General features: G+C 41.1%; 1 protein-coding gene across 1 annotated transcript in view; it reads left to right on the forward strand.

The window, feature by feature from the left end:
- Nucleotides 1-24,996, forward strand: part of STK32C (serine/threonine kinase 32C) — a 225,983-nt gene that overhangs the window by 189,925 nt on the left and 11,062 nt on the right. The window contains exons 3-8 of the mRNA XM_060241388.1: nucleotides 11,304-11,455; nucleotides 16,138-16,311; nucleotides 18,035-18,072; nucleotides 20,740-20,829; nucleotides 24,151-24,254; nucleotides 24,371-24,487. Of these exons, the coding sequence (XP_060097371.1) occupies nucleotides 11,304-11,455; nucleotides 16,138-16,311; nucleotides 18,035-18,072; nucleotides 20,740-20,829; nucleotides 24,151-24,254; nucleotides 24,371-24,487 (675 nt within the window). The remainder of the gene's footprint in view (nucleotides 1-11,303; nucleotides 11,456-16,137; nucleotides 16,312-18,034; nucleotides 18,073-20,739; nucleotides 20,830-24,150; nucleotides 24,255-24,370; nucleotides 24,488-24,996) is intronic.

Below are 24,996 nucleotides of genomic sequence, written 5' to 3' on the forward strand. Positions count from 1 at the left end.
TGGGCAAGGAAGAAAAATAGAAATTCCTCCATCTGTATCTTTTGTCCTGAGTCCTTGGAGCAGGGAGGGCTAGATAACCAAAGGAAAGCTGATATGGAAAATCATTTGCAAGAGAGAAGGGAAAGAATACAGCCAACCAAGATCCGGACTGTTCTTCCATTAATGGCTCATAATTCCTCTAGCAGAATGTTTACATTTGTTGGGAATATTAGCCGTTTTTGGATGTTCTAAAGGGGGAGAATTAATGTGGTTTTGGGGGTAGTGGAATTATGACACACCTTGACCTGTTTATTAGAACATGTGTATAGAGCCTCTGCATTCACAAGTGATTGCATGTAGAGTTTCATCCACCTGATTTGGACCACTGGCAAAGCAAGCTCTGTATACATGTTCCCAGGGCTTTTTTTGCAAAAAAACAAAAAACAAAAAAACCCAGCAGGAACTCATTTGCATATTAGGCCACACCCCTGATGTCACCATTGTTTCACCTGGTAGAAAAAGCCCAGCAGGGATTCATTTGCATATTAGGCCACACCCCTTCACACCAGGCCAGCTGAAACTGCGTTCCTGTGCGTTCCTGCTTAAAAAAAAAAAAAAAAAAAAGCCCTACATGTTCCAATGGAATAATGTATGTCAGAAGATGAACCTTGCCCCACAATTCCATCACCTCCTACTTACTTTCATTCCCTCCCAGTGGAGCGTCTGAAAAGAACAAATGTGTTGCATGGGACAAAGGAGGAATTATTTTTAGACTGAGATATTAGTCTTCAACCTACCAGAATTTCCTTGTAGAGCAGGTTTAGAAGTCACCATTTTCTAACATCTGACAGCTGTCTAGTGTATTTTGAAAGGGCATCAAGGAAAGCTATTTCTGTCTTTCTTTTGCTGTAGACCTTATGTGTCTTCAGGGAAGAAGAGAACTGAACCCAACAGCATTGAGGAAGAACGGGAAAGAAAGATTTATTAGGAATGTTTGCTGCCTTATGCTGAGTCTAGTCAATCTAATTCACTTTTATATACACCAATTCACTACAGCTTTTCAAGGTGTCAACCAGAAGTATTTCCCAGCCCTGTTTAGAAGCACTGCAAATGTTGAGGATTCTGAACCTTGACCTTCTGTGTAGAAGTATGTGCTTTGTCACTTATTTCTGGACCTACTGGACACTTCTGTACTGATGTACGGAACAATCAGTGCAGCTGCTGATCAAGGAATTATATCCACTAGAGCACTAAAGGAGAAAGAACACCCGGCAACTTATCTTTTCCCCTTGACTTGCAGCAATCTGTTCAAGAAATCACCTATCATATCAGTGACTATTTTTATTGCTTTGGTATTTACTGGGACCTCTCCAGAGACCTGTTCAAGGTGACTCACAAAGTATAAGCTATTTGTTAACTTTTGTCTCCTGTTAATACAAAATCTAGTGAGGAATACCTTTTATTTGATTTACTTATTCTGCTTTATGAATAAGTAATATTTCTGAATGAAACAAGTACCATTTTCAAAGGTATATTTAGAAAAAGTCTTTATGTTCATTTCTTTTGGGGAGGTAGAATTGTTAATTTCACTCTGTTCCTCCCTCCTCCATTAACCCATGTTTAAATTCGGCATATTACCCATGGAGCTCTCACAAAAGCCCAAATAATGATGAGATCATTTTACTAACAATAGTGTAATTATCATAGCAGCTGCTGCTATTTTATGGGCTTTCTCCTACCGTCCAAGCATGTACCATTTTTTTGTTCCTACTATTGGTGTTAATGGTTTTTTTCTCAATTGAATGTTATTTGAAATGTAATGACAAAATTGCACAGAGTATATTATCTGGATTGCCATATACTGAGACGCACCCTATGTCTAGAAACTAACAATGTCCAGGTCATTCCAAAATCAACGTACTGATAATGTGCCTTGAAACAGTGTTTCTGAATATTCTCCAAAGAAATCAACACAGTGTTCAGTTCAGACATCATGTCAAATGTCTATGATTAGCATCATTGCCTGAATGCAGTCCATCACACTATCTATAGTTACTTATGGTCCATCAAACCAGGATCTGAAACCAGGATTTGGCTTCTTTAGCCACAGTTAGTGTTAGCAGGTTTCACAGGGCCTACAAATCCGAACATCCTGGGCAGATCCTGGTTTAATCTTGGCTTGGACCCTGATAACGCCCCCTCCGCCAGGTCACAGAGGAAAGATACTGAAGCCAGCCTTTGTCAAGGCAAGCAGAGATATGACCCATTGTCTCTGTGCTGAATCCTGGCTTAACAAGCTAACTATAATTAAAACATATGATTTTGTTTAACAGAGCCAATATGATCCATTCCCCATATGTACAAGTGAATCCAGATTGGATACGGTACCACAGCACAGCTGGAAGCCCAAAGGCAAAAAAAAAAAAGTATATGAAGGGGGAAAAAAGCTGTGCCATAGTCAGCACATCTCTAGGAATGGGCACACAACCCATTAACCTCCATTTTGTCCTTGAATTAGCCCTTAAGGAAAATTCCTTCAGAACACTAGGTAACACTTTAAAGATGCAGAACAAACGTGAGTCCAATGGCACCAAGAAGAAGATGATGATATTGGATTTATATCCCATTTTATACTCTGAATCTCAGAGTGGTCACTATCTCCTTTACCTTCCCCCCCACATACAAGAGACACCCTGTGAGGTAGGTGGGGCTGAGAGAGCTCTTACAGCACCTGCCCTTTCAAGAACAACTCTTACGAAAGATATGGCTGACCCAAGGCCATTCCAGCAGGTGCAAGTGGAGGAGTGGGGAATCAAACCTGGTTCTCCTAGATAAGAGTCTGCACACTTAACCACTACACCAAAGAAGAAGACAATGAGATTGGATTTATATCCTCTCCTTCACTACCTAAAGAAGTCTCAGAGCAGTTTACAATCTCCTTTCCCTTCCCCTCACCACAACAGACACCCTGTGAGGTAGGTGGGGCTGACAGAGCTCTTACAGCAGCTGTCCTTTCAAGGACAACTCCTGTGAGAGCTATGGCTGACCCAAGGCCATTCCAGCAGCTGCAAGTGGAGGAGTGGGGAATCAAACCCAGTTCCCCGAAATAAGAGTCTGCATACTTAACCACTACATCAAACTAGCTCTCAACAAAGAGCAACAAAGTTTTATGGACATAAGTTTTCATATGTCTGCACACTTCTTCAGATGCTTGCACACAAAAGCTTGTACCCAAAATAAAACTTTGTTGGAGGAGGAGAAGAAGAGGAAGAAGAAGAAGAAATGTAGTTATTTAGAAGAAATTTTGATGAAATTATTATTTAGTTATTTAGAAGAAATTTAGAAGAATGAAGTTATTATTGCAAAGTGGACCCAACTGAACTGTTTGGCTGACATTTCAATCACCCCCTCTTCCCCCACAAAAAAGTTCACAGGCCCACCCAATAAGGTTTCTAAAATTACCAGAGGAGAGGAGAGTGGGACTGGTCAGTCTTCCTCTGTGAGTTTTTGCCACTGTAAATGACCAATAGTAGCTAATATGTCTTCAGGCCTGCGTAGATCAGACCTCTCTATAATTCAGCTAGACATGACAGAGGCACTTTTATTGGCAACGATTCTCCTGGCTGGCCACCTGCCCTGCAGTATTGTTGTTGCACAACTGCTGGTGGTGGCAACTCTCCCTACTGCCCATCTAACAGCTTTACCACCTCAGCAATAAGTGCCCCCCCATCCAATCTCTCTTCCCTTCCTGCTTTACTCCTTCTTGTGCATCTGCCAATAATAGTTCTCTGTGCTTTTGTAGATAGCTGTTCCCTGGTTGTTGTTTTTAACCCTCCCTTTTTTTCTTAGTTTTTGAATTTTTCTGCAAACCTGGGGGAATCACTATTTCATTGTGAACCCAATCCTCAGATTTAAGTTTCCACAGATGGGCCTGCACTTGACTATTAGATGTAAGATGATCTATTGCCATAACCTATTAGTTTCTCAGAATCCCTGCTTGTCATTAAAAGAAAAAGTCACTCAAGTCCTTTTTGTTCCACAGATAAAAAGGGAAATGTTGAATGCTGAAAATCCAGATGAACAAATAGATTCTGCCAATAGTTCATTATAATGTTGTTGTGCTATAATGCATTAGCAATTAACATTGCATTATAGTGCATTAACAACCAGTTGTGGTAGTGGGGGGGAATGGCAGATACGAGGGGCCTGAGGCAAAGAAAGTGCATGGAAAACTGCTGTGTGATGTTCCATTGTTCTGTCAATGGCTTTTTCTGCATTCAGAGTTGATTCTGATTTTATGAACATTGAATCTGCCTGCAGAAAACTCCTGTTCAAAAATACTCTTGTAAAGTGAGGAGCAACTCTGGGGAGAAACCGCTTTCGTTGCCAATTCAAGACAATAAGTGTAGACGATTTAAGATAATGCAAAGCAAGACAGAAGTGACAGCAGTATGCAATGTAGATAAACATTTTAAATGTGCACTGAGAGAGGATCTTCTGTCAAGTGTAGAAACAGCCAATGTCTCTGCATTTATGGTGGCAACAAGAGCTACATGAAGACTCATTGCTGTGTGGAAGTCATGTAGAAAAAGAAAGTGTAGATTAAATTTTAACACAAACAGGCAGGGCTTTTTTTGAGCTGGAATGCATAGGAAAGCCGTTCCGGCTGGCTTGGCATCAGAGGATGTGGCCTAATATGCAAAAGATTTCCTGCTGAGCTTTTTCAACAACATAAAAGCTCTGCAAACAGGGATGGATGACTAGGGGCATTACTTTCCAGCTGCCTCTCCCTCCTTTATTCCCCCCTTCCATCTGAGGTGATTTCCAGTACGAGTGTTTGGCAGAGAAGAAAAGGGCTTCAGGAGAAAGGTTGTGGGTGGGAGGACACAAATGGAGTAGCAGAGATTAGGAACTCCACTGTCATCCCTTCTGCAGTTAAGATCAGAGCTTGCTGTGGTTCCACATTTAAACCAAGTGATTTTCCAGCAGGTTTGACCCACATGATCCATCTCAGTCTCAAGAGCCAGACATCAGGGAGCACAGTGACACATATACTGTTCCTGAGGTTAGGTCATCACCTTGGACTGTCTCTCAGATAGTTTTTCATGGATTAATCATCTGTCTTTCAACCAAACAAGTATATTAAAATAGATTTGCATATATTAGCCAAGCACTGAGTAAGTATCCTTTTAAGGATATTGAATGAGCTCAACTGAATGAGTAAAATCTGTCCTTACTGAGGGACAGGCCATCTTTAGTGTTTATTTAAAGATCCTATTTTAGTAATTAATAACCTCCAAACATATACAAGTAGTAATTAATAACCTCCAAACATATACAAGTATACCCTTCACTCTTCCAGTTAATTAAAAGTATCACACACAGATTAATCAACCCAGTTTGTGGCTGATTTATCTGCTGATTAATTCCATTGAAGCGTGCAGCCCCAGCACTAACCTGTCTTCCAGCATGACATTTCCACTAAGCTTGCTGACCCAGAGCACTACAAGGGCTAGTTAAGATACTCAACCTACTTATTTTCTGGAATGGAAGCTCAAGAGTACTGGAAGTTAAGAGTGCCCCCCTATGCAGAGTTACTCCAATCTAAGCCCATTGATTTTTATAGCTTGCTTTTCTTCCCCAACACAATGTACATCATTCACCACTTTATCTTTACAGCAGCAACACTGTGAGGTAGGCTAGGCTGAGAGAGAATAACTGCCTGAAGGTCACTCAGAGTAGACAGAGAAGGGATTCAGACCTGGAGCAATCAGAACCTAGTTTGATACACTAACCACTAGACCAGGAGTGACCAGACTGTGGCTTGGGAGCCACATGTGGCTCTTTCACACATATGGTGTGGTTTTTGAACCCCCTACTGCCCCATTGGCCAGCTTGGAGAAGGCATTTGTCTCTTTAAATCATTTCTCCAAGTCAAGCCAGCCCCAGTGGCTTGGAGAATGCATTTAAAGTTAAAATTGCTTGCTTTCCACCTCTCACTCTCCCATCTATTTGCCTGCCTTCCTTCCTTCCTTTCTTGTGGCTCTCAGACATCTGGTATTTGGCCACCTCTGCACTAGACCATGCTGATTTCATTGAACTCACACCAGAGTAACTCTGCAGCCCTTAAATGGATGGCCCAGGCAAGCCCAGTCTTCTCAGATTTTAGAAACTTAGTAGGGTCAACTCTGTTTGGTACTTGGATGGAAGACTGCCAAGGAAAGGCAGAGTTGCTACACAGAAGCAGGCAATGGCAAACCACCTCTGAACATCTCTTGCTTTGAGAACCCCATGAGGGGTCACCATGAGTCAGCTGCACCTTGATGGCCCTTTCCACCACAAACTCTGCATAAGGACTGCAAGTATGTTTGAAGTGTTTCAGAATGCTTGAATGACTTCTTTCATGGTCCCTGTTTCACTTTTCTTTATATTAGTTTGTGTCCTTGTGAACTGCTTGGGTTCTCTGCTTTTCGCTGTGGGTTTTGGAGATGTGTTTGTTTGCGGCACGCATAGTATAGAGCTTTCAAAGAAACTGTTTCTGTATGTGGCAGGCATCACATGTATGTGTAATATAGGTGCAGACAGTAGGTATTGCTGATTTATTGAGGTGCAAATAATGTTGGAAAATGCATTCATTTTATGAGGCAGATTCAGGGCAAGGGAGCGGAAAACGCTGTGATCCTTTATTTTTGTGTGGATAGGAATTGTGTTCCGTTCACACTAGGCTGAACTGAAGTCAAAAAGGAGGGGGGTTGGAGTAGGAGCAACAGTGACAAAGAACTCAAAATTATCCTTACTGATCTCCTCTCCCCCTCCCCTAGTCAGGTCAGTAAAATAAATATTGGACCAGAGTGAGAATTGGTTGATCTAATTTCTGTTGAAAACAGCAGGATGATACAAGATACTGGCATTGACCAGAGTCTGTTAAACGAGGTTACACGAATGGTTAAAGTAATTTCCCAACCCCTTTATGCCTTTAACTTAATAAAAACAAAGGCAGATGTGCACAAATCAGTTGGCAGTGGCTGACCCTCCAGGGAACTCAGCACTGTATTCTTTCTATCATACACAGGATCATAAACAGAAACAGCAGCTGATTAACTCTGCCTGTGTACTCTCAATTATGCCTGCATATGACAGAGGGTTTTCTAAGTTTATTATTTGAGGGAGATTTCTGTACAAAATAAGATACTAGATGCTGGAGAAGTAAGAGGAAAATGTCCATTAGCATTTTCCTCATGAAAGTAATGACCATTTTTCCGACTCTCCAGTGATACATCCTTTCTTTCTCTGATAACCGTAAACCTAAAGCAACCATTACACAGTATGAAATATTTACAGCATCCATACTTACTATGCAGACTGGCAGTCTTTAGTACTGCATCCCAATTACTTTGAATCACATCCTTTCCCGTTGTATTTAAGTCAAACAGAAAGACATTTTTGTGAGAGAGAATCCCCTTCCCTTTGTGGTAGTTGTGCTTATACTTTAGTCAATATTTCATTGCCCAGATTCTCATGCTTCTAGAAGGCCATAGAAGGAGATTCAGAGAACAATCTTGTATGAGCACTAGTACAATCAGACCACAAGTTCTAGGGTCATACGACCACGTGAAACTGTCTTTTACCAAATCAGACTGTTGGTTCATCAAGCTAGGACCAGCAACAACTCTCCAGGGCCTCAGGTAAAGGTCTTTCACATCTCGAGCCACCTGTTCTTTAACTGGAGACCTTCAGCCTGAAAAGCATGTCTGCTGACCCTGAACTATGTCATTTTCATGGCCCCTCCTCTAAAGTCTTGTCAGGTTGAAGCTCAACAGTGGACAGAGCTTTTTATGAACAATAGTTGAAGTTCAATAGCGGATAACACTTTTTATGTATTTAGCTGAGATTAGTTAAATGTCAGGTACCACTGTTCCTTTTGCTTACCTCACTGAATTTCATTTTCTGTGTTCTTGCCTACTCACTGAATTTAGAGAAATATGGCTCTTCACAGTCTGCCTTTGTTTTCATATCCTGAATTATTTGATATATCATCCACAAACTTGGCCATCCTAAAAATGATCCTTGTGGGACCCCACTGCTCACTTCTTTCTATTGCAAGAACTGTCCATTTATTCCTGGTCCCTACTTCCAAACATTTAACCTTTGTCCCATGACTGCTAAAGCTTTCTCAGGAGTCTTTGGTGAGGTACCTTGTCAAAAAGCCTTTTGGGAGTCCAGGTACATGATGTCTACCAGATCACTGTTATCTAAATGTTTGTTCGCTTTCTCAAAGAACTCTAGAAGGCTGGTGAGATAAAACTTTACTTTTCCATCCCCCTCCAAGAATGTGTGGAGTTGGTTCTCCACCACAAACATGCCCACTTACCCAGAAGCCTTTGTTTTTGCAGTTTCCTCCCCTGATTGCAAAATCATGTAAACATGACCTCTGTTTGATTGTGGACTGCCAATTCACATGTTCTTTGAGCTGCATGGTGAAAGGAAGGTTGGCCACAGAGCTGAGGGGGAGAGAGAGCAAGACCAATGATACAGGGAGAAGGTTGTCCCACTAGCTGTTTATTAGGGAGCTGAATCAGGTTTTGGCTGCCTAGTTTAGTACTGAATCAGACAAAGTTTGCTTACTTTGACTTTCAGTGATCCTCCAGACACCACCAGTTATGTTTTTTTAACTGAAAATGCCAGTAATTCACAACACCATCCCAAGTGGAGTTACACCCTTCTAAGGCCATTGAAGTCAATAGGCTTAGAAGTATGTAACTCTGCTTTGTTAACTGAAGACTTGATATATGCAAAACATTAGTTCTGCACTCAGCTGCTGCTTCTCCCCTAGGGCTGTGCTTAATTTGTGATACCTGAGGCTTTGCTGACTATGCATACATGACTATTTATGTAAATCATTGAGTTTAATGGGAGCTATCTTGGCCAACAAGAAAGTATAATTCTCATGATTTCCATTTGTGCCTCTCTAATTGGGATGTTTTTACCCAGCTCATGATAACTATCCATTATATTTGTTTTTTTCTGCTTCTAATGCCTTCCATGATGGTCTCGCATTATACGTTGCTAGCAATTTTCAGTTTGTTTCTAATGATGAAAGGTTGTGCTCTTTGCTCTGTCCTGCTTGCTCAAGGCCCATTATGATTGTCTGCTCTAAGAGGTGTAACAGTGTTTTCTAACAATTCATCCAAAGCCGCCTTAAGGTCACATTCCGCCTGCTGTTCTTGATGAGGGACTTGTAGGAAGCGAACTGTCAGATTTAATTTTTAGTCGCATGCACAGCTTTATAAGCGTAAGCAAATCTGCTAATTAAAGGAAGATGGATGTAATTGTGCCAGATGTAGATTTTTCATCAACTCATTTCCAAATAGTTACTTCGTAATTAAGTGTTTCATTAGTTCTCAAAGGAAGCTGAGGAAGATGTAAAACACACATCAAAGTTTTTTTAAAAGTTTGTTAGGAAATATAATGAGGAATATCCAACAGTTTTCAGTTCTCAGCAGAGAGTTGGGAAAATAATGGCAATTAACTTCCTGAGATCAGCAACTGCTGATGTCAGGTCTGTTGCCAGAAGAGGTCTCTCAAGGGCAGCACATCTTGACTCCTCTTGTCTGAACACTAATCGTATTAATTGGCTAATAGGAACAGACATTTTTGCTGAATGTACTCGGGAAGTTATCTAGTATGAAAGCTGATGTATGTGTGGAGATTAGCTAGATGTCACTGGTACCGATTTAAAATCTTTCCACATATAAGATGTACATTGCAGGGGAGTTCTTCAGGCATCGGGACTGGCAGACAAAAGAGAGGCAAACCTACCACATACCTCTTTCCTGAGTTTGGTGTTCCCATCCTGTGCCAATCTTACTTTAGTTAATGGAAATGGTGTGGAGAAAGTGCTTTGCAACTTGCACTCAAGGGCCTACTCGTGTCCCCAGTATACTTCCCTCCTGATCAGAGTTAACACCCTTCTAAACCCACTGAGTTCAATAGAAAGATTTAACTCTAATTAGGGTTGCACTGGAAAGCACCTGTCTGGTGCTACTTGTAGAATGGGGTCCTGAGTCCCTTTTTGTCCCTGAAATCCCCTCTTCACTCCTCATGAGATCCATTGCCCACCATGCCACAGGGCTAAGGGGGTCTGTTGGCCCCATCACAAAGTCCAGTATAGGGCTAACATGTTCAGATCTTTAAATCTGGTGGTCGGATCCAAATTCAGTCTATATCTGTACCATTTCCACAAATATCAAAGATAATTTACAAATGTAATTAAAATTCAAAGTTAGAATTTAAATTGTAATTCACATTCAAAGTTAGAAATCCCTAAAGTGTACAAGCAGTGGCAAAATAAATACACATTGCTGAATAACAGGAAGCAAAACCAGTTGGAGCTATAACCCAATTTAAAAGGCTGTCACCATTTAACTCATTATTTTCTTCAGTTAATTTAGAAACTCACAGAATCTCAGTGCAAGCAGGATGTTTCTTTCATATGTAGAGTCAAGATTTATTTGGAAAACAGACATAGTTGACCATGGATACCCAATTCGTTCCATGAATTGTCTAAACGTTGGGATGGCATTTGAAATACTGACTGATTCTATTCAGATATCTGACAAGGGATGTACTTGGAATTCATTTCCCTCCAGAATTTTAGTTAGATAATTTTGTGAACTATAATGGACTGGATTCTGCAGAGTACTGTAGCCAACAGTGTTCACAGAGTTTGACTAGATTGCCAAGTATCTCTTATCAAAGGTGAACACTGTTGGTGGTAGCTTCTTGCACTTGCTGCTTTTAGTCTCTGTTACCCACAACAAACTGGTTGTGAGCAGCTACCCGCACATGCCCAATAGGGCATTTGCACACTGCTGGAAACTGAAGTTTATAGGATGGTTAGCAGTAGCATGCAAAATGTGTGACTCTGGTACACAGAGGCAGTTGAAGTCATCTACCTTACTGTGGGCTGAAGGCAACAAACTTAAGACCTCGCATTGTAAAACACAGGATGATTGAAATGCAATTGTAAATCAACCTTGAAAGGTTGTTAATCAGTTCAGAAACCTGACATTTATTTATTCGTTTGTTTGTTTATATCCTGCTTTTTCTTGTGGCTCAAAGACCCTAATGCATTGATTTTTTACATGTCAGAAATCTGATACATGCCTTCCCATTTTTCTCATGTGCACACCAGCAGCAGAAAATGGGTTGGAAATGCTTCTGTCAATCTGGCTTTAGTCTTGAAATGTCATTGCAAGAGCTGGATTAATAATGCAAATAAGAGCATCTAATTATAACCCAGTTTACTTTTTCCTTTTATTAAGGTGTGCATCGTACAAAAGAGGGATACAGAAAAGATGTATGCTATGAAGTACATGAACAAACAGCAATGCATTGAAAGAGATGAGGTTCGGAATGTGTTCCGAGAACTAGAGATCTTGCAGGAAATTGAGCATGTCTTCTTGGTGAATCTCTGGTGAATATCTTCTTTTCCAGTTTACATTTTTTGTTTGTTTCTGTTCCATTTGTTGACACTCATCGTTAGGGTAAGAGTCAAGCCGGTTTGTGAAACAGCCTAGTCTAGGGATTGGATCCTGGTCCACCAATTATTGCCATGCACACAAGAGGGTACAATTTTTGCTTACTTCTCCTCTCAGATCAGAATTCCAATTCCCCCCTTGTGATCTTCCTTGAGGTTCCCTGTTCCACAGTAGCAGCATCTCTGGGGGTATTTGAGTTACAGCAGGACTTCACAGGTCAAAAGCCAAAGAACATTGGAATGTTTCACTCCCTTCATTATCAGTTCATTTTGTTCATTAACATTTATTTTTATCATTATAGCTCAGATTTGAGGGAAAGTTGCTTGTTGTTTATGTTTATGGGACACCTTTCTGCCCATTACTTTTTTGTTTCTACCCATTTGGGATTGTACCCTTTACTCAATCAAATCTGTCTCCTATATTTAAGGCAGATAGAGAAAAGCTGATTTATGTGACAATAAATTCTCACTTGCACCTTGGGCAGAATAGAAATAATGGACTGGCATGTTTGGGAGTTGTCCCCTTTCCCTGGGCTCTGTCTTGATCTGTCTGCTGCATTTGGATTCTGCCACATCCTCCCAAGGAGCTCAGGGGTTGGGTGAATGGTTCTCCCTTCCTCCACCTTGCCCTCTCATTACCCTATGAGGCAAATTAGTCTGAAAGACAGTGGTTCAAGGTCACCCAAAATATAACTGGACTCCAGTGGCACCTTTGAGACTAACAAAATTTATTTCAGCATTAAGTTTCCATGAGGCTGTTCATCAGATGCATAGGAGTGTAAATCCATCAGTTCCAATGTTTATTAGCAACAGAAAGGATGAGGTGTTAAAAAGAAAAAAAAGCTGGCTCAAAACAAGATTTCTCTCATGTGGATGATCTGACAGTTCTTTATTATTGACAGATCACATCATTGAAGAACATAAGAACAGCTCCACTAGGTCAGACCAGCCGTCCATCTAGTCCAGCAACTTGTCTCTCCCAGTGGCCAATCACTTCCTCTGGACTGACAGCAACAGGGCATAGAGGCCAAGGACTTCTCCTGATGTTGCCTCTTGGCACTGGTATTCAGAGGCTTATTGCCTCTGACTGTGGAGATTCCCTTTAGACACCATGGCCCGTAACACTGATAGAACTATCCCCCATGAATTTGTCCAAACCCCACTTCTGGTTTGGTGCGTGCCTGTGTGTGTGCTTAGACTGTTGGGAGAAGATGAAGCCTAACAGTCCACCTCTATTCATGAGCTACCTGTCCTGGATGAGAGACAAAGATTTGGCTTTTGCTTTTGGCCCTCTGGTTTGTGCACTTCTGCCATCTGTTATGAGCAAAGCCCAGCAGGTAATTATTAAATAGCACATCCCAGATAATTAAGTAGCACATGCTAAGAAAAGCCATGGCTATATAAAATCAGAAAGCCTTCTCAAATCCATTGGGATGGTATAATGATTAACAGAGAGCTCATAGAAAAGCCAGTCAGCATAGAGGTTGCAGGTAAAGGAATTGATCCAAAGCATAATCCAAAACTAAAAACCACTTAATACCTTTTTATTAAGAACAGCCAAAATAACTCAGAAATGGTGCAAGCTCTCACATTCACCAGAACTCTTTATGAGGCTGGATGTTTTAAAGGTGGTACGGACAGGGGAGATATTTCAGAACATCTTGTGAGCATCCTGTGTAGAAAGCTGAGCAGATGTGTCAAGATAATATGGTGCTGGTGTCATGTGGTACCTTTAGCCTTCTGGGAAGTGGAAGCTGTAAAACCCAGTAGCTGATAAATATATCTCTAGTACCAAATGGATTTCACAAGTTCCTTGGAAGAGGGAAAATGTGGTGGTACCTATTTTAAGACTAATTTTAGTTGGTGCAGAGGGCAAAAGAGTCAGTGGAAGCCAAATTAACCCACATTTGGGGAGAACACATGTAGAAGGTTTTCTCAGGTTCTCTCCCCCACCCCAACTGAACTATCCTCTTCATCAGCTAAATTTGATTATTTCCAATGTAGAAAAAGGTTTCAGGTCAGTCCAAAGCTAAATCTAAAAAACAAATGCCAGGTACTACCTTTTATTAGGACCAACCAGAATAACAAAGTAGCATGCAAGCTTTCAAGTTCTTCAGAACTCTTCAACAGGCTATTTCAAGGGGAGGTAAGTTGTAGCCCATGCTGTTAAAAGCTCTTGTAAGTATCCTGTGTGGAATGCTAACCAGGCAAGCAAAGGTAAAATGATGCCAACGTCAGAACCAATCAGGATGACTCTATTCTGCAGGAACTTCGGGCAGTTTTCCTGTATGAATAACATTTATATCAGAAGCAGACCTGCTCAGACATTCTTATTTTGATAGTTGCATACACTAGCAGTTATTGCAGGCAATTATTGCTGTATGTTAAATAATGTCCAAGACTCATGCTGTATATTTATTTGTTATTATGCAAATGTTCGTCCCTAGTCAGTAGCTGATTATCAGTATCCCAGGCACTCTGAGCAAAATGAAAGGAGCAGAAGACATTTGCAAAACAGAAAAAAAGGAAGGTGGCCATATATAGGGATTCACTCAGGCTTTAAAATAGACTCTGTTTGGGAGTGCTGGGTGCTTAGTATAGATGACGGCTTTTTTTCGTAGCAGGAACTCCTTTGCATATTAGGTTCCCACCCCCCTGATGTAGCCAATCCTCTAAGAGCCTACAGTATGTTCTGTAAGAAGAACTCTGTAAACTCTTAAAGAATTGGCTATATCAGGGGGGGTCTAACCTAATATGTAAAGGAGTTCCTGCTGCAAAAAAAATAGATGATGATAATCCACCTACAGCTATTAGGATGTTGCCTGGATTTCACCATTGCCAGCAGGATGGTGGAGCAGCCAGCCATTGAGAAGATGCTGAGAGGCACTCAGTACATTTGAAGGCATGTCAGTGGGTTCTTTGACACCCAGCCAACATTCTCCTGTAAAGCCTTCTGTAGGCATGAGGGAAAGGAAAGAAACCTCTGAAGCCAGGTATTAATGATACACTTTCTGGCAAGAAAGCACACCATGCATTTTGGAATAGCAATTAGTGTTTTTAACTAGTCTAAAAATAAGCAGTGGTTGCTCAAGGATTTTGCTCAATTATCCCTCATCCCATTCCCACTCCCAGCCCCCTGGTTCCATAGACTTCAACCAATGATATGCATAGTTTAGCTGGGATGTAAGGCTACTCAGAGTCTACTTTTGTAGTCCAGTGGCACCTACAAGACCAACAAAAGTTTATTCAAGGTATGAGCTTTTGTGTGAATACACACTCTTCAGATACACAGAAATAGAAGTTAAGGTATATGCCTATACATATATCTATATCTGTCTGTCTGTCTATCTATCAATCATCATCTATCTTATCTATCAGCTGTCGGCTTCCATTTCTGTATATCTGAAGAAGTTTGCATGCAAACAAAAACTCACACCTTGAATAAACTTTCAAGGTCTTAAAGGTGTCACTGGACTAAAAAAAATCCGTTCTACTGCTTCAGACCAACATGGTTGTCCACCTGGATCTAAGAATTCACTGTTCTTCAGTCTCCATGTCTACCTGCAAGTATGATGTGCTGTCTCCTGCGAACTCTATTTGCCATGGATTATCCATCTGTGATCTTTTGGTGTGCTAGTGATAATAACAGAAAGCCTCGAACTATATGTCTGTCTTGTTTTTTTGTTTTTAATTGGGCTTTTTGTTTCTATCATGATAGGATCCAGGTTCTCGGATCAGTCCTTTGATAAGAGTTATTGGTGGGATATTATATATGAAAGACTGAAAACTTCTGCCATAGGCAATTTTGTCTGATTCCAATATGAGTCTCTGATCTGTTGAGTCCTGTTATTGTTAGTATGTGGGACCAATCTTGCAGGTTCTGTACTTCTGCATAAAAAGTAGGGTTAGCCACTATACAGGCTAACACTTTCTTGCCAGTGAGTCATTAAGAACTGATGGCACTAGTTTCCCTTTGATAATGAGATCAGACAGGCTGCTTGATATTCCAGTCCTTTATTGATTATGTCTGGAAAAATGACTGTATAATGATCACATTCCAGGGACCATGTGACTGTTCCAGATATAGAAATGGGGGATTGTGCAAGCAAAGTAAAATTAACCAGGACATCTGCTCCTTGTTCAGTATCCAAATGGGGTAGAGGGAGCATTGCAAAACAAAATGACGTAACCCAATTGGATGAACCTAGAATAAATATGCAATGGGCAAAAAGAATCCAGATAGAGTATTTAAAGGAAACGATTTGCATTTCAAAGGAATTTTTATGCAGATCATATACAAATGAAAGAGTTCTTGTATTTGGGGATGTCATTGTCGTTGTTAACATTTATTAGCTGCTTTTCTGACTTAGAGAACTCAAGGAGACTTATAATGTATATAAAATATGTAAAATACATTTTAAAAAATTAAACTCACAATTCAGGGCTGCCAGGAAATTCTGTCTGCCTCCTGAATGAAGACTGAAAGTGAAGGGGCTAGGCGCACCTCCCTGTGGATGTTGTTCTATAATCATGGGGACACTTCTTGAAAAGCCCCATCTCATGAACCCATTATTCACTTGCTATGTCATACTTCACTCATCTCTGCTTATTCTCCACAGGTACTCTTTTCAGGATGAAGAAGACATGTTTATGGTAGTAGATTTACTCCTGGGTGGTGACCTTCGTTATCATCTCCAGCAAAACGTGCAGTTTACAGAGGAAACGGTGAAACTCTATATCTGTGAGATGGCTTCAGCCTTAGATTATTTACGCAGTCAGCATATTATACACAGGTAATGGCACAATCTGTTACTTCCAGCTGCTGCAAACTGAGATTGCTATACAAACCATTCTGGATGTCTGATTGTTAGGGATTGGTTTTGAGCTGGTTTCAGCTACATGTGATCCCAGCTATGAATCTGAACTTGTAATTGGCACAGACTTTTTAGTTCCTAAACATTTTTGCCCCAGTGTGAACATGAGAGCCTTGATCATTTATAGGGCTTTTTCACACTTTTATTTTTGTTTCTATTCCTTGTGTGTTTGCTCCATATTCTGGTCATTTCTACGTTACATCGCTATGTCTCTGGCTTGTTTCCCTTAGCTTTAAAGTGTAGGGAAATAATATTGAAGCAACCAGTAGAGGGAGCAAAACACAAGGAAAAGAAAAAAAATGATACAATATGGGCACACAAGTGATGAAAACAAGAGTGTGGTAAAGCCCATAACTGGGAAAAGTTACCACTAGATAAATTTTCTCTGATAAGTTGCCGCAGCTGCAGATTCGGGATTATGTGTACCACTTTCACATAGTGCCTGTTCATGTGTTTATGAAAGTTCTTTAGAGCTTAAGTTAATGGTGCAAGTTATTTGCACATGCTACGAAGTACTGTGGCTACACTTAGGGCGTCAGGGAGATTAACTCATAGACCAAACGATTCTCTGTTGCCTTTACTGGTAGAAAGTTTGAAGATGCTCTGTAGAGCTAGTTTGGTGTTGTGGTTAAGTGTGTGGACTCTTATCTGGGAGAACCAGGTTTGATTCCCAACTCTTCCACTTGCAGCTGCTGGAATGGCCTTGGGTCAGCCATGTCTCTCGCAGAGATGTCCTTGAAAGGGCAGCTTCTGTGAGAGTTTTCTCAGCCCCACTCACCTCACAGGGTGTCTGTTGCGGGGAAGAAGATAAAGGAGATTGTAAGCTGTTCTGAGACTGATTCAGAGAGAAGAGCGGGGTATAAATCTACATTCTTCTTCTTCTACATTGAAAGTGGGTTTTTTTTTCAGATTTACTCTAGTATGTGAGGATCAAACAAGATAGAGGCATCTTGTTGGCCACTGTGTAAGGCAGGATATTGGATAAGATAAGACCATTGGTCTGATCTTGCACAGCTGTGTTCCTTATGAGATGTGTTCCTTATGAGATGAAATCTATAAATGGATTTCCAGGGTATTTTTTATTGGTGAGCTGGAACCATGGGTGAGGGGGTTTAATCCTCCCTCCCCCCATAAACACTATTTTCTCAACCTCATATATTTACCTTGTAGGGGGAAACGTATAGTTGACTAGTATGCTTCCCCAAGAGAGCAACTAGCATTTCCAGGGGACTGTTGAAGGAAAACAGCAAGAGGCAAAAGAACTAACTCCCCCTGCCAGCCATTATAGTGCAAACTGGGGGTCCTCATTTTTGATATTTACCACCCAAGGGTGCTTGGAGATCCATTTACCAATATCACCCTGCATTTGCCCAAACTTAGATGTAAGATATCTGACTATGAGTTGTGTTCACAGAATGGCATTATTTCATGTTTTTCGATTATCACTTTGAATAGAAATTTTCCTTTGAGAAGGTTATGCAAGTGTCACACCTCTATTTTGTTTAATGGTACTGGAAAAATATTCCTTTTATCTAAAGCCCCACTGTTTTACGGCTTCCTGGGGTATTTTTTGTATTATGCAGTCATAAGAAATTGTTGCCTTCTTCTTATAAATCTGACTTAAAAGCTTGCTTCTTTCCAGAGACGTTAAACCAGACAACATTCTCCTTGATGAACAAGGTAGGAACAAAAAAACCCCCCCACCCTAATTATTTTCTGTTGCCTCTGAACAGTCTAATCTTTTCTGTGCTTTCTGTCTTGTACATTCATTTACATGTTCCAGTTCTTTTTCTTCCAATTTTTATGCTTTTGAATGATGCGCACGAGGTTAAGGGATTTGAAAGTGAATTTATTCTGTTCATCAGCCCCCCCTCCCCGGCTTATTGCAGAAAAGAATTAGTGGTAATTGACATTGATTGGTAGCTACTATTACTCATTCTGAAAAGGTTTTGATAAGTGCAGCTTCGTGCAAAAGCAACTAAAACTAGCTTTTGTGAGACATCCATTGTCCTTTTCTAATATAAAATGTATAAAGGACATATTTACACATTTTCCCCCTTAACATCTGTGTACCTGCCTGGGTAGTCAGTGGCAGGAAGTGACAGATGTTCTTGAAATTCTGACAGATGTCAGGGGAAAAGCAAGATTCTCCAAATCTGCAGGCCTTTTTATACATTCCTGAATCTCCGTATGAGCAGAGGCTTCACTTTTCAGTTTGCAGAAGGAGATTTTTCAGTGCACTGCAATAACAAAAACGTTCCTTGTCTTTCAATAGAACTCAACATACACTGCAAAGCTGCTGCTTTGGGGCAAACAACACAGTGTGGAGGAGTTCTGTGTTTGGAGCTCCAGATGTGTTGTTTGGCTGCAAAAAGCAGTCAGTCCCCTGATATGGATTGGGGGCATAACACGGGGGTGGGAAGGCTTAATCTCCCCCCCCCCCCGTTAGAAATGTTCTTCCCTTGTTTGCTTCAATTGTCAGAACAGAAAATGGTCAGAATACTCTCCTTTTCCCCTACAAGGGCTTAAAGAGTCTCATTTTCAATCAAGAAAGTTTGCAGGTGGAAGTTTACCCCCCACACACACACCAAGCACCAAGGCTTTGATCCGTGATGCCCTTCTCCCTTCCCTAACAGCTATTTTTATGATCAAATGAAACATCTGTCCTGGAACTCCAGCATTATGTGTATAGGTCCAGACAGGAAATCCATGAGGTGTGAGTACACAACATCCAACTGTATGTGGATCCAGTTGCGTACCTTAGCTCTTTGAAGGAGTTTTTGAGAATTGAAACATATACAGAGCAGTATTCCCCTGGAGTTTGCATGCATAAACAGGAGAGGGAATACCACTGGGAAAGCTTTCCCTACAGCTGGGTGGGAAAGTCTTTGGGATTTCTATTCCCCTGACTCCTGGTGACTCCAAGTCACATCAAAGTACCAAATATATTCATTGGCACTTGCAAAGAATCTACAATTTAGTTTGTTCCACAAGAGATATAAGAACAACAACAACAGAATTTAGCCTCTATTAAGGGTTCATGAATCACAGAAGCCAGTGATCCATGCACAGACACATGGAAGACAGAGAATGGCCTGAAGAAAAAGTCAGCAGTTTATTTTGGGCTGGAGTTTTTATCTTGGCTTGAAAAGCAGTCCTCCTGCAGGCGACTTCTGAAAGTGGTCCTTGATTTGTTGCAGCACATGTGGGATTTTCTTTTTTTCCAGCCCTGGGTGTTGAGAGAGTAGATAAATGGGCCATGGTACACTTAATTGTACTTTAAATGAGATGCGTTTGTTAACATGAGTATTCTGTTATCAGCCACCTTATAGCTTGAAATGAATATATTGAGAGAGGACACAATTTAGGTTAGAGTTCTCCCAAGTTAATGAGAGTACTGGAAGTGTGTTTGCTGTGCAGCCAGGAGCGAGAATGTGGACCCGCGTGTTATTAGATGTTGTGCTATTGTCAACATTCCCCATCTGGATTTTCTGTAGGAGGTGAATGATTACAGGAGCACCATAATCCAAAGATTTGTGGATTCAGAGTCCAAAAGCAAGAACACAATCCACGTCATACCTTTTATTAGCTAACAAAAAGCCATTGTTCTTGGCTTTGGTATTTGGTTTTAGAGCAGCATTCTAACTTTGCGGATTCAGTCAGAGACTTATATGTGACAGATCTATGTCTTTAAATCACAAGTAAAATGGGGTAGAAATGCAATTTAATGTGCCAAAAAGGTTCACCCTGCCCATGTGACCTTGTGCTGCTTTAATCACACCCTTGCACCCTGCTGTATGTGGAATAGGGCTCGACTTGCATCTAGAGGGTCTGAGGTGTGTGGTTTGGGCCTTACTCATTCCGTAATAAGATGCTTCTTTGAGAATCCAGTAGAGAGGATGGCATATTTTATCACTTCAGAGTGAGCTTTCGATTTGAATACACTTGAATGTACTCTCTCAAGTGTGATTCCAATGATTTACAGTCAGTGGCAGGACGATTTGTATTTTCAGTTCTTCCCCCCCCCCACCCCAAGCTCAGACAGCAGCATCCATGTATGGATCATTTACTTAGCCATCAAATAGCTGTTTGGGAGGCAAAAGAAAGAGAAGCAGAAAAACATGTGGTCTGTTCTGATCATTTTTCCCCTTCCTTGTGCCTTAATTTACTGTCATTATCTGTAAAAATCTGTGTTTTATCCTAGAAATGCAAATATTCTAATCCATATGAAAAATGTAAGTGAAGGAGATGTGTTTATGTATACATATTTTGTTAACTAATGTGGTCATATTGTAAGCCACAATCTTGCATAAGATTAGTGCACTTAAATTCATTTTTTGTTTTAAGGCCATGCACACCTAACAGATTTTAATATCGCAACAATCGTCCACGATGGTGAAAGAGCAACTGCTTTAGCCGGGACAAAGCCTTACATGGGTGAGCAAGAATCTTCCATTAGCTGAAACAATGTCATTAACATGCAACCATTTCCATAATAATTCCACTGTATTGTCTCCTTCTCATGCAAAGCTGGAGCTAAGCAGGGTTCACACACACAAGCCACACTATCCTGTTGATGTGATCTTCCTTTTCCAGCTACATTGTATGTATGTATGTATGTATGTATGTATGTATGTATTTATTTATTTATTTATTTATTTATTTATTTATTTATTTATTTATTTATTTATTTCTTAATCAATTTAATTTATATCCCACCCTCCCCACCAAAGGCAGGATCAGGGTGGCTCACAAAGCAAGGATCGACACAAACACATTAGTGTGACCAATACAATAAAACAACAATAAAAACATAAAAGCAATTTAAAACAATTGCATGTCCTACAATCATAATTTCAGGCAGCGATTTAAATTCTGGTGGTTAGCTATACTCAGAGGTCTCAGGATCGCCATAGCACAGTGAAGTAGGCCATTGGTGGTGTTCTTATGGGCCAGTCCCATTGCTGCAGATGTTACCATTCATGTAAATGCCTGGCGGAAGAATGCCGTTTTGCAGGCTCTGTGGAACTGTAAGAGCTCTCACAGGGCCGTAACCTCCACCGGCAACACATTCCACCAGCTAGGGGCAGCAACAGAAAAGGCCCTGCCTCTCGTAGTTTTGAGTTTTGCTTCTCTGGGAACTGTCAACAGGTTTTGAGACCCAGACCGAAGTGCTTGCTGGGGCATGTGCAGGGAAAGCCGGTCCCTAAGGTATGCAGGACCCTGGCCATATAGGGCTTTAAAGGTAATAACCAGCACCTTGAAGCGAATCCGGTACACTATCGGTAGCCGGTGCAGCGCTTTCAGCACAGGCTGAATGTGTTCCCATAAAGGAACTCCCATAAGCAGCCTGGCTGCAGCATTCTGCACTAGCTGGAGTCGCCGGATTTGGGACAAGAGCAGTCCCATGTAGAAAGCATTACAGTAATCCAGTCTCGAGGTGACCGTAGCATGGATCACTGTTGCCAAGTCGTCGCGTTCGAGAAAGGGGACCAACTGCTTTGCCATCCGCAGATGGTAAAAGGCTTACCTGGCAGTAGCAGCTACTTGGGCCTCCATTGTTAAAGAAGGATCCAAGAGCACCCCTAGGCTTTTAACCTTGGGCGCCAGTGTGAGCGTATTAATCCAAAGGCTCACTTATTCCTAATTAGGGGTTGGGAAATTCCTGGAGATTCAGGAGGCAGAGCCTAGGGGAGGATTGAGTTTGCGGAGGGCAGGGGGCTCAGCGGGGATGTGATGCCATAGAGTCCTCCTTCTAAAGTGGCCATTTTCTCCAGAGGACATGATCTCTATAGTCTGGAAATCAGTTGTAATTCTGGGAGGTCTCCAGGCCCCACTTGAAAGTTGGCAATCATTATTTGCCTTTTCCTTCCCTCCCCCTTTTGTTGCCCTCCCTCCAATGAAATGCAAACTCATCCCTTTTTTTTCTTGTTTAGATCACTTGTGTAAAGTATTATTGGGGGGGGGGGGGGGTTGCTTTAATTTTTCCATTTATTCCAAAAAGGCTGTTCTTTTTAGTTACGTTTGAAAACTGTATATATTTGTTTTTTATATTTGGTTCACTTTTGCTGTCATAGGTTTGCTAGACACTGTTACAGGAGTAATCTGGGCGCCCTTCCACTATCATCACCACCTCCATTCTAAAAGCCAGTCTCAGCTGCTGAAGGAGGCTTGCTTAGCTGGCAATGATTTCCAGACAAATGCACATTTCTATTGTACATGATTTTGAGCATTTTGCAGAGTGGTGACTAACAAGGTTTCTAAATAAATAAAGTCCCATGTACATTGATGGTTCTGTAGTAAGAACAACATCTGTGTGAGCTGATACATAAAGGAAGCATTGAATGGATGAACTTAGCAAACACACAATAACTGCTTCCAAAATCTACACAATGCCTGTGGGAATTACCCACCAATTTCTTTGCATATAGTATCCCTCTGTTGTTCTTGTTACTCTTGTGTTTGTTGTCCATCACAACCTTTTTCTATAGATGGATAGGTTCAGGAGAGCATGGATGGAGACTCCCACAGAGGATTTCCTGGGACTTCAGTGTAAATGGGCTGCCTGCAGAATGACCTTCATAACCCCTAAGTTGGGCCTATTGCCTATGCAAAATGCACCAGCTATTTGTTTACCCTTTCCCACTACAGGGCAAAAGCTGGTGCAGGGTTGAGATATGGAGATGGAGAGGATGCCATCCTTTTGTCCACTTCTGCTTTTGTCTGCCAATTGGAGAAGAGGGGAGTGGCCTCTTCTCTGCTTCCTTCATTTCCTGTAAAAAGAAAGCAACCTTAAGGAGGCTGTTCAGAATCCTACTCAAGCATATTCAGTGGGGCTTGTTCCCAAGAAAAATGGTTTTCGTTAGGATGTACTGTTAGATTTCTGTGAGAGTTTGAAGAAATATATACCCCAGAATGGCCATCATGGAATATTCAGTGCTGAAGAACCAGATTTTTTTAAAACAAACACTACAGCAGGGGTGGCCAAACTATGGCTCAGGATCAACATGTGGCTCTTTCACACACATTGTGTGGCTCTTGTCGCCCCTACCACCCTGCAAGCCAGCTTGGAGAAGGCATTTTAAGTTGCTTTTTTCCACCTCTCCTTCCCTCCCCCCATCTATTTGCCTTCCTTCCTGTCTTGTGGCTTTCAAAGATCTGATGTTTATTCTATGTGGCTCTTACATTAAGCAAGTTTGGCTGCCCCTGCACTAAAGTTTAGTATGACTATAATGACTCACAGTCAGTATATATAACAGTCATATATATATATAGTCAGTATATATAACAAACTGTATATAAATTCTTCTGGTTTTATAACCGCTCTGTTGCCTTTGGAACAATCCTTTAGCCCCCATCCTCTACAGGAACTAAGCTAAGAACATACAACTGGAATGAACACATGCTCTCCCTCTGTTTAACCCCACCTTCTCTTCCATGTGTTGGCTTCCTAGACTTAGACTTTCAATTGTGTGCAGTTTGGGGCAGGGGTCTGTGCTCTCATTCTCTTTAAATCCCCATGTACATCAATAGCACTAAATAAATAAAGCTGCAGTGGGCTGGGTCTAATGATTCCTTTTTTTAAGTCTTGCTTCAATGGAGAATGCTTCCTCCATGAAGGCTGCAGAAGAGCTGCATGAGATGTAGCTTGGTGAAAGATATTCAATGCTTCTATCTGAATCTTAGTATAATGCAAGATGGTATATTATGGTGTTCAAATGTGGTAGGTGCAAATATATCAATTTCTTCCTCTTTTAGCTCCAGAAGTATTTCATTCTTTTCTGAATGGTGGAACTGGTTATTCCTTTGAAGTTGACTGGTGGTCACTGGGAGTGATGGCATATGAGCTCCTTCGTGGATGGGTATAGTATCATGTATTTATTTCTAAGTTGTAGCAATCTGAATGACAGCTTTATTCTTAATGCACCTCAGAGGAAAACACAGAAGATTCCAATATTTCCTTTTCTTTTTTTCTCAGAGGCCTTATGACATCCATTCCAATAGTCCTGTAGAATCCTTGGTTCAGTTGTTCAGCACTGTGAGCGTCCAGTACATGACAACATGGTCAAAAGACATGGTGGCATTATTAAGGAAGGTAAATAAGTTTCAGTATGATGATTAAGGTGGAAACAGCAAAGATTTTAATCTATGCTCTCCGTAGCCTGCACATTGCTTTCTGTATGTATCTGTGTTTGGTCTCCAAATGAGATGACTCTTATCGAAACCATACATTTGGACACAAATGTACCCTTCCAACTCTGGAAAGGAGTTCTGGTCAAGGAAAAACCCCTTCCATGAATGGATGCTTCTTTCTGTGAATGGAAGGACTTTTCCTATGAGCAGGAGGGCATATTTGGTTACAGTCTCAACATTTGGATCAAAAGCAGTGTTGCCAAATGATGCATGCAGTACTGAATGCAATTACGGTGCTTTAAATGCTTTCAACACCCCTTTGCCCAGATCTTGCCTAGATATTTGCTAGTCCAGTGTGTGTGCATTCCCTTGCTGGCTCAGAACATAATTTAGAATGCTAATCAAAACAGATCCTTTTCCTTCTAAGTAATGACAGCAAGCCAGTCTTTATTGCCAAAGATATAGAGTGAT

The sequence above is a fragment of the Heteronotia binoei genome, chromosome 6, assembly GCF_032191835.1.
Source record: "Heteronotia binoei isolate CCM8104 ecotype False Entrance Well chromosome 6, APGP_CSIRO_Hbin_v1, whole genome shotgun sequence".
Classification (NCBI taxonomy): Eukaryota; Metazoa; Chordata; class Lepidosauria; order Squamata; family Gekkonidae; genus Heteronotia; species Heteronotia binoei.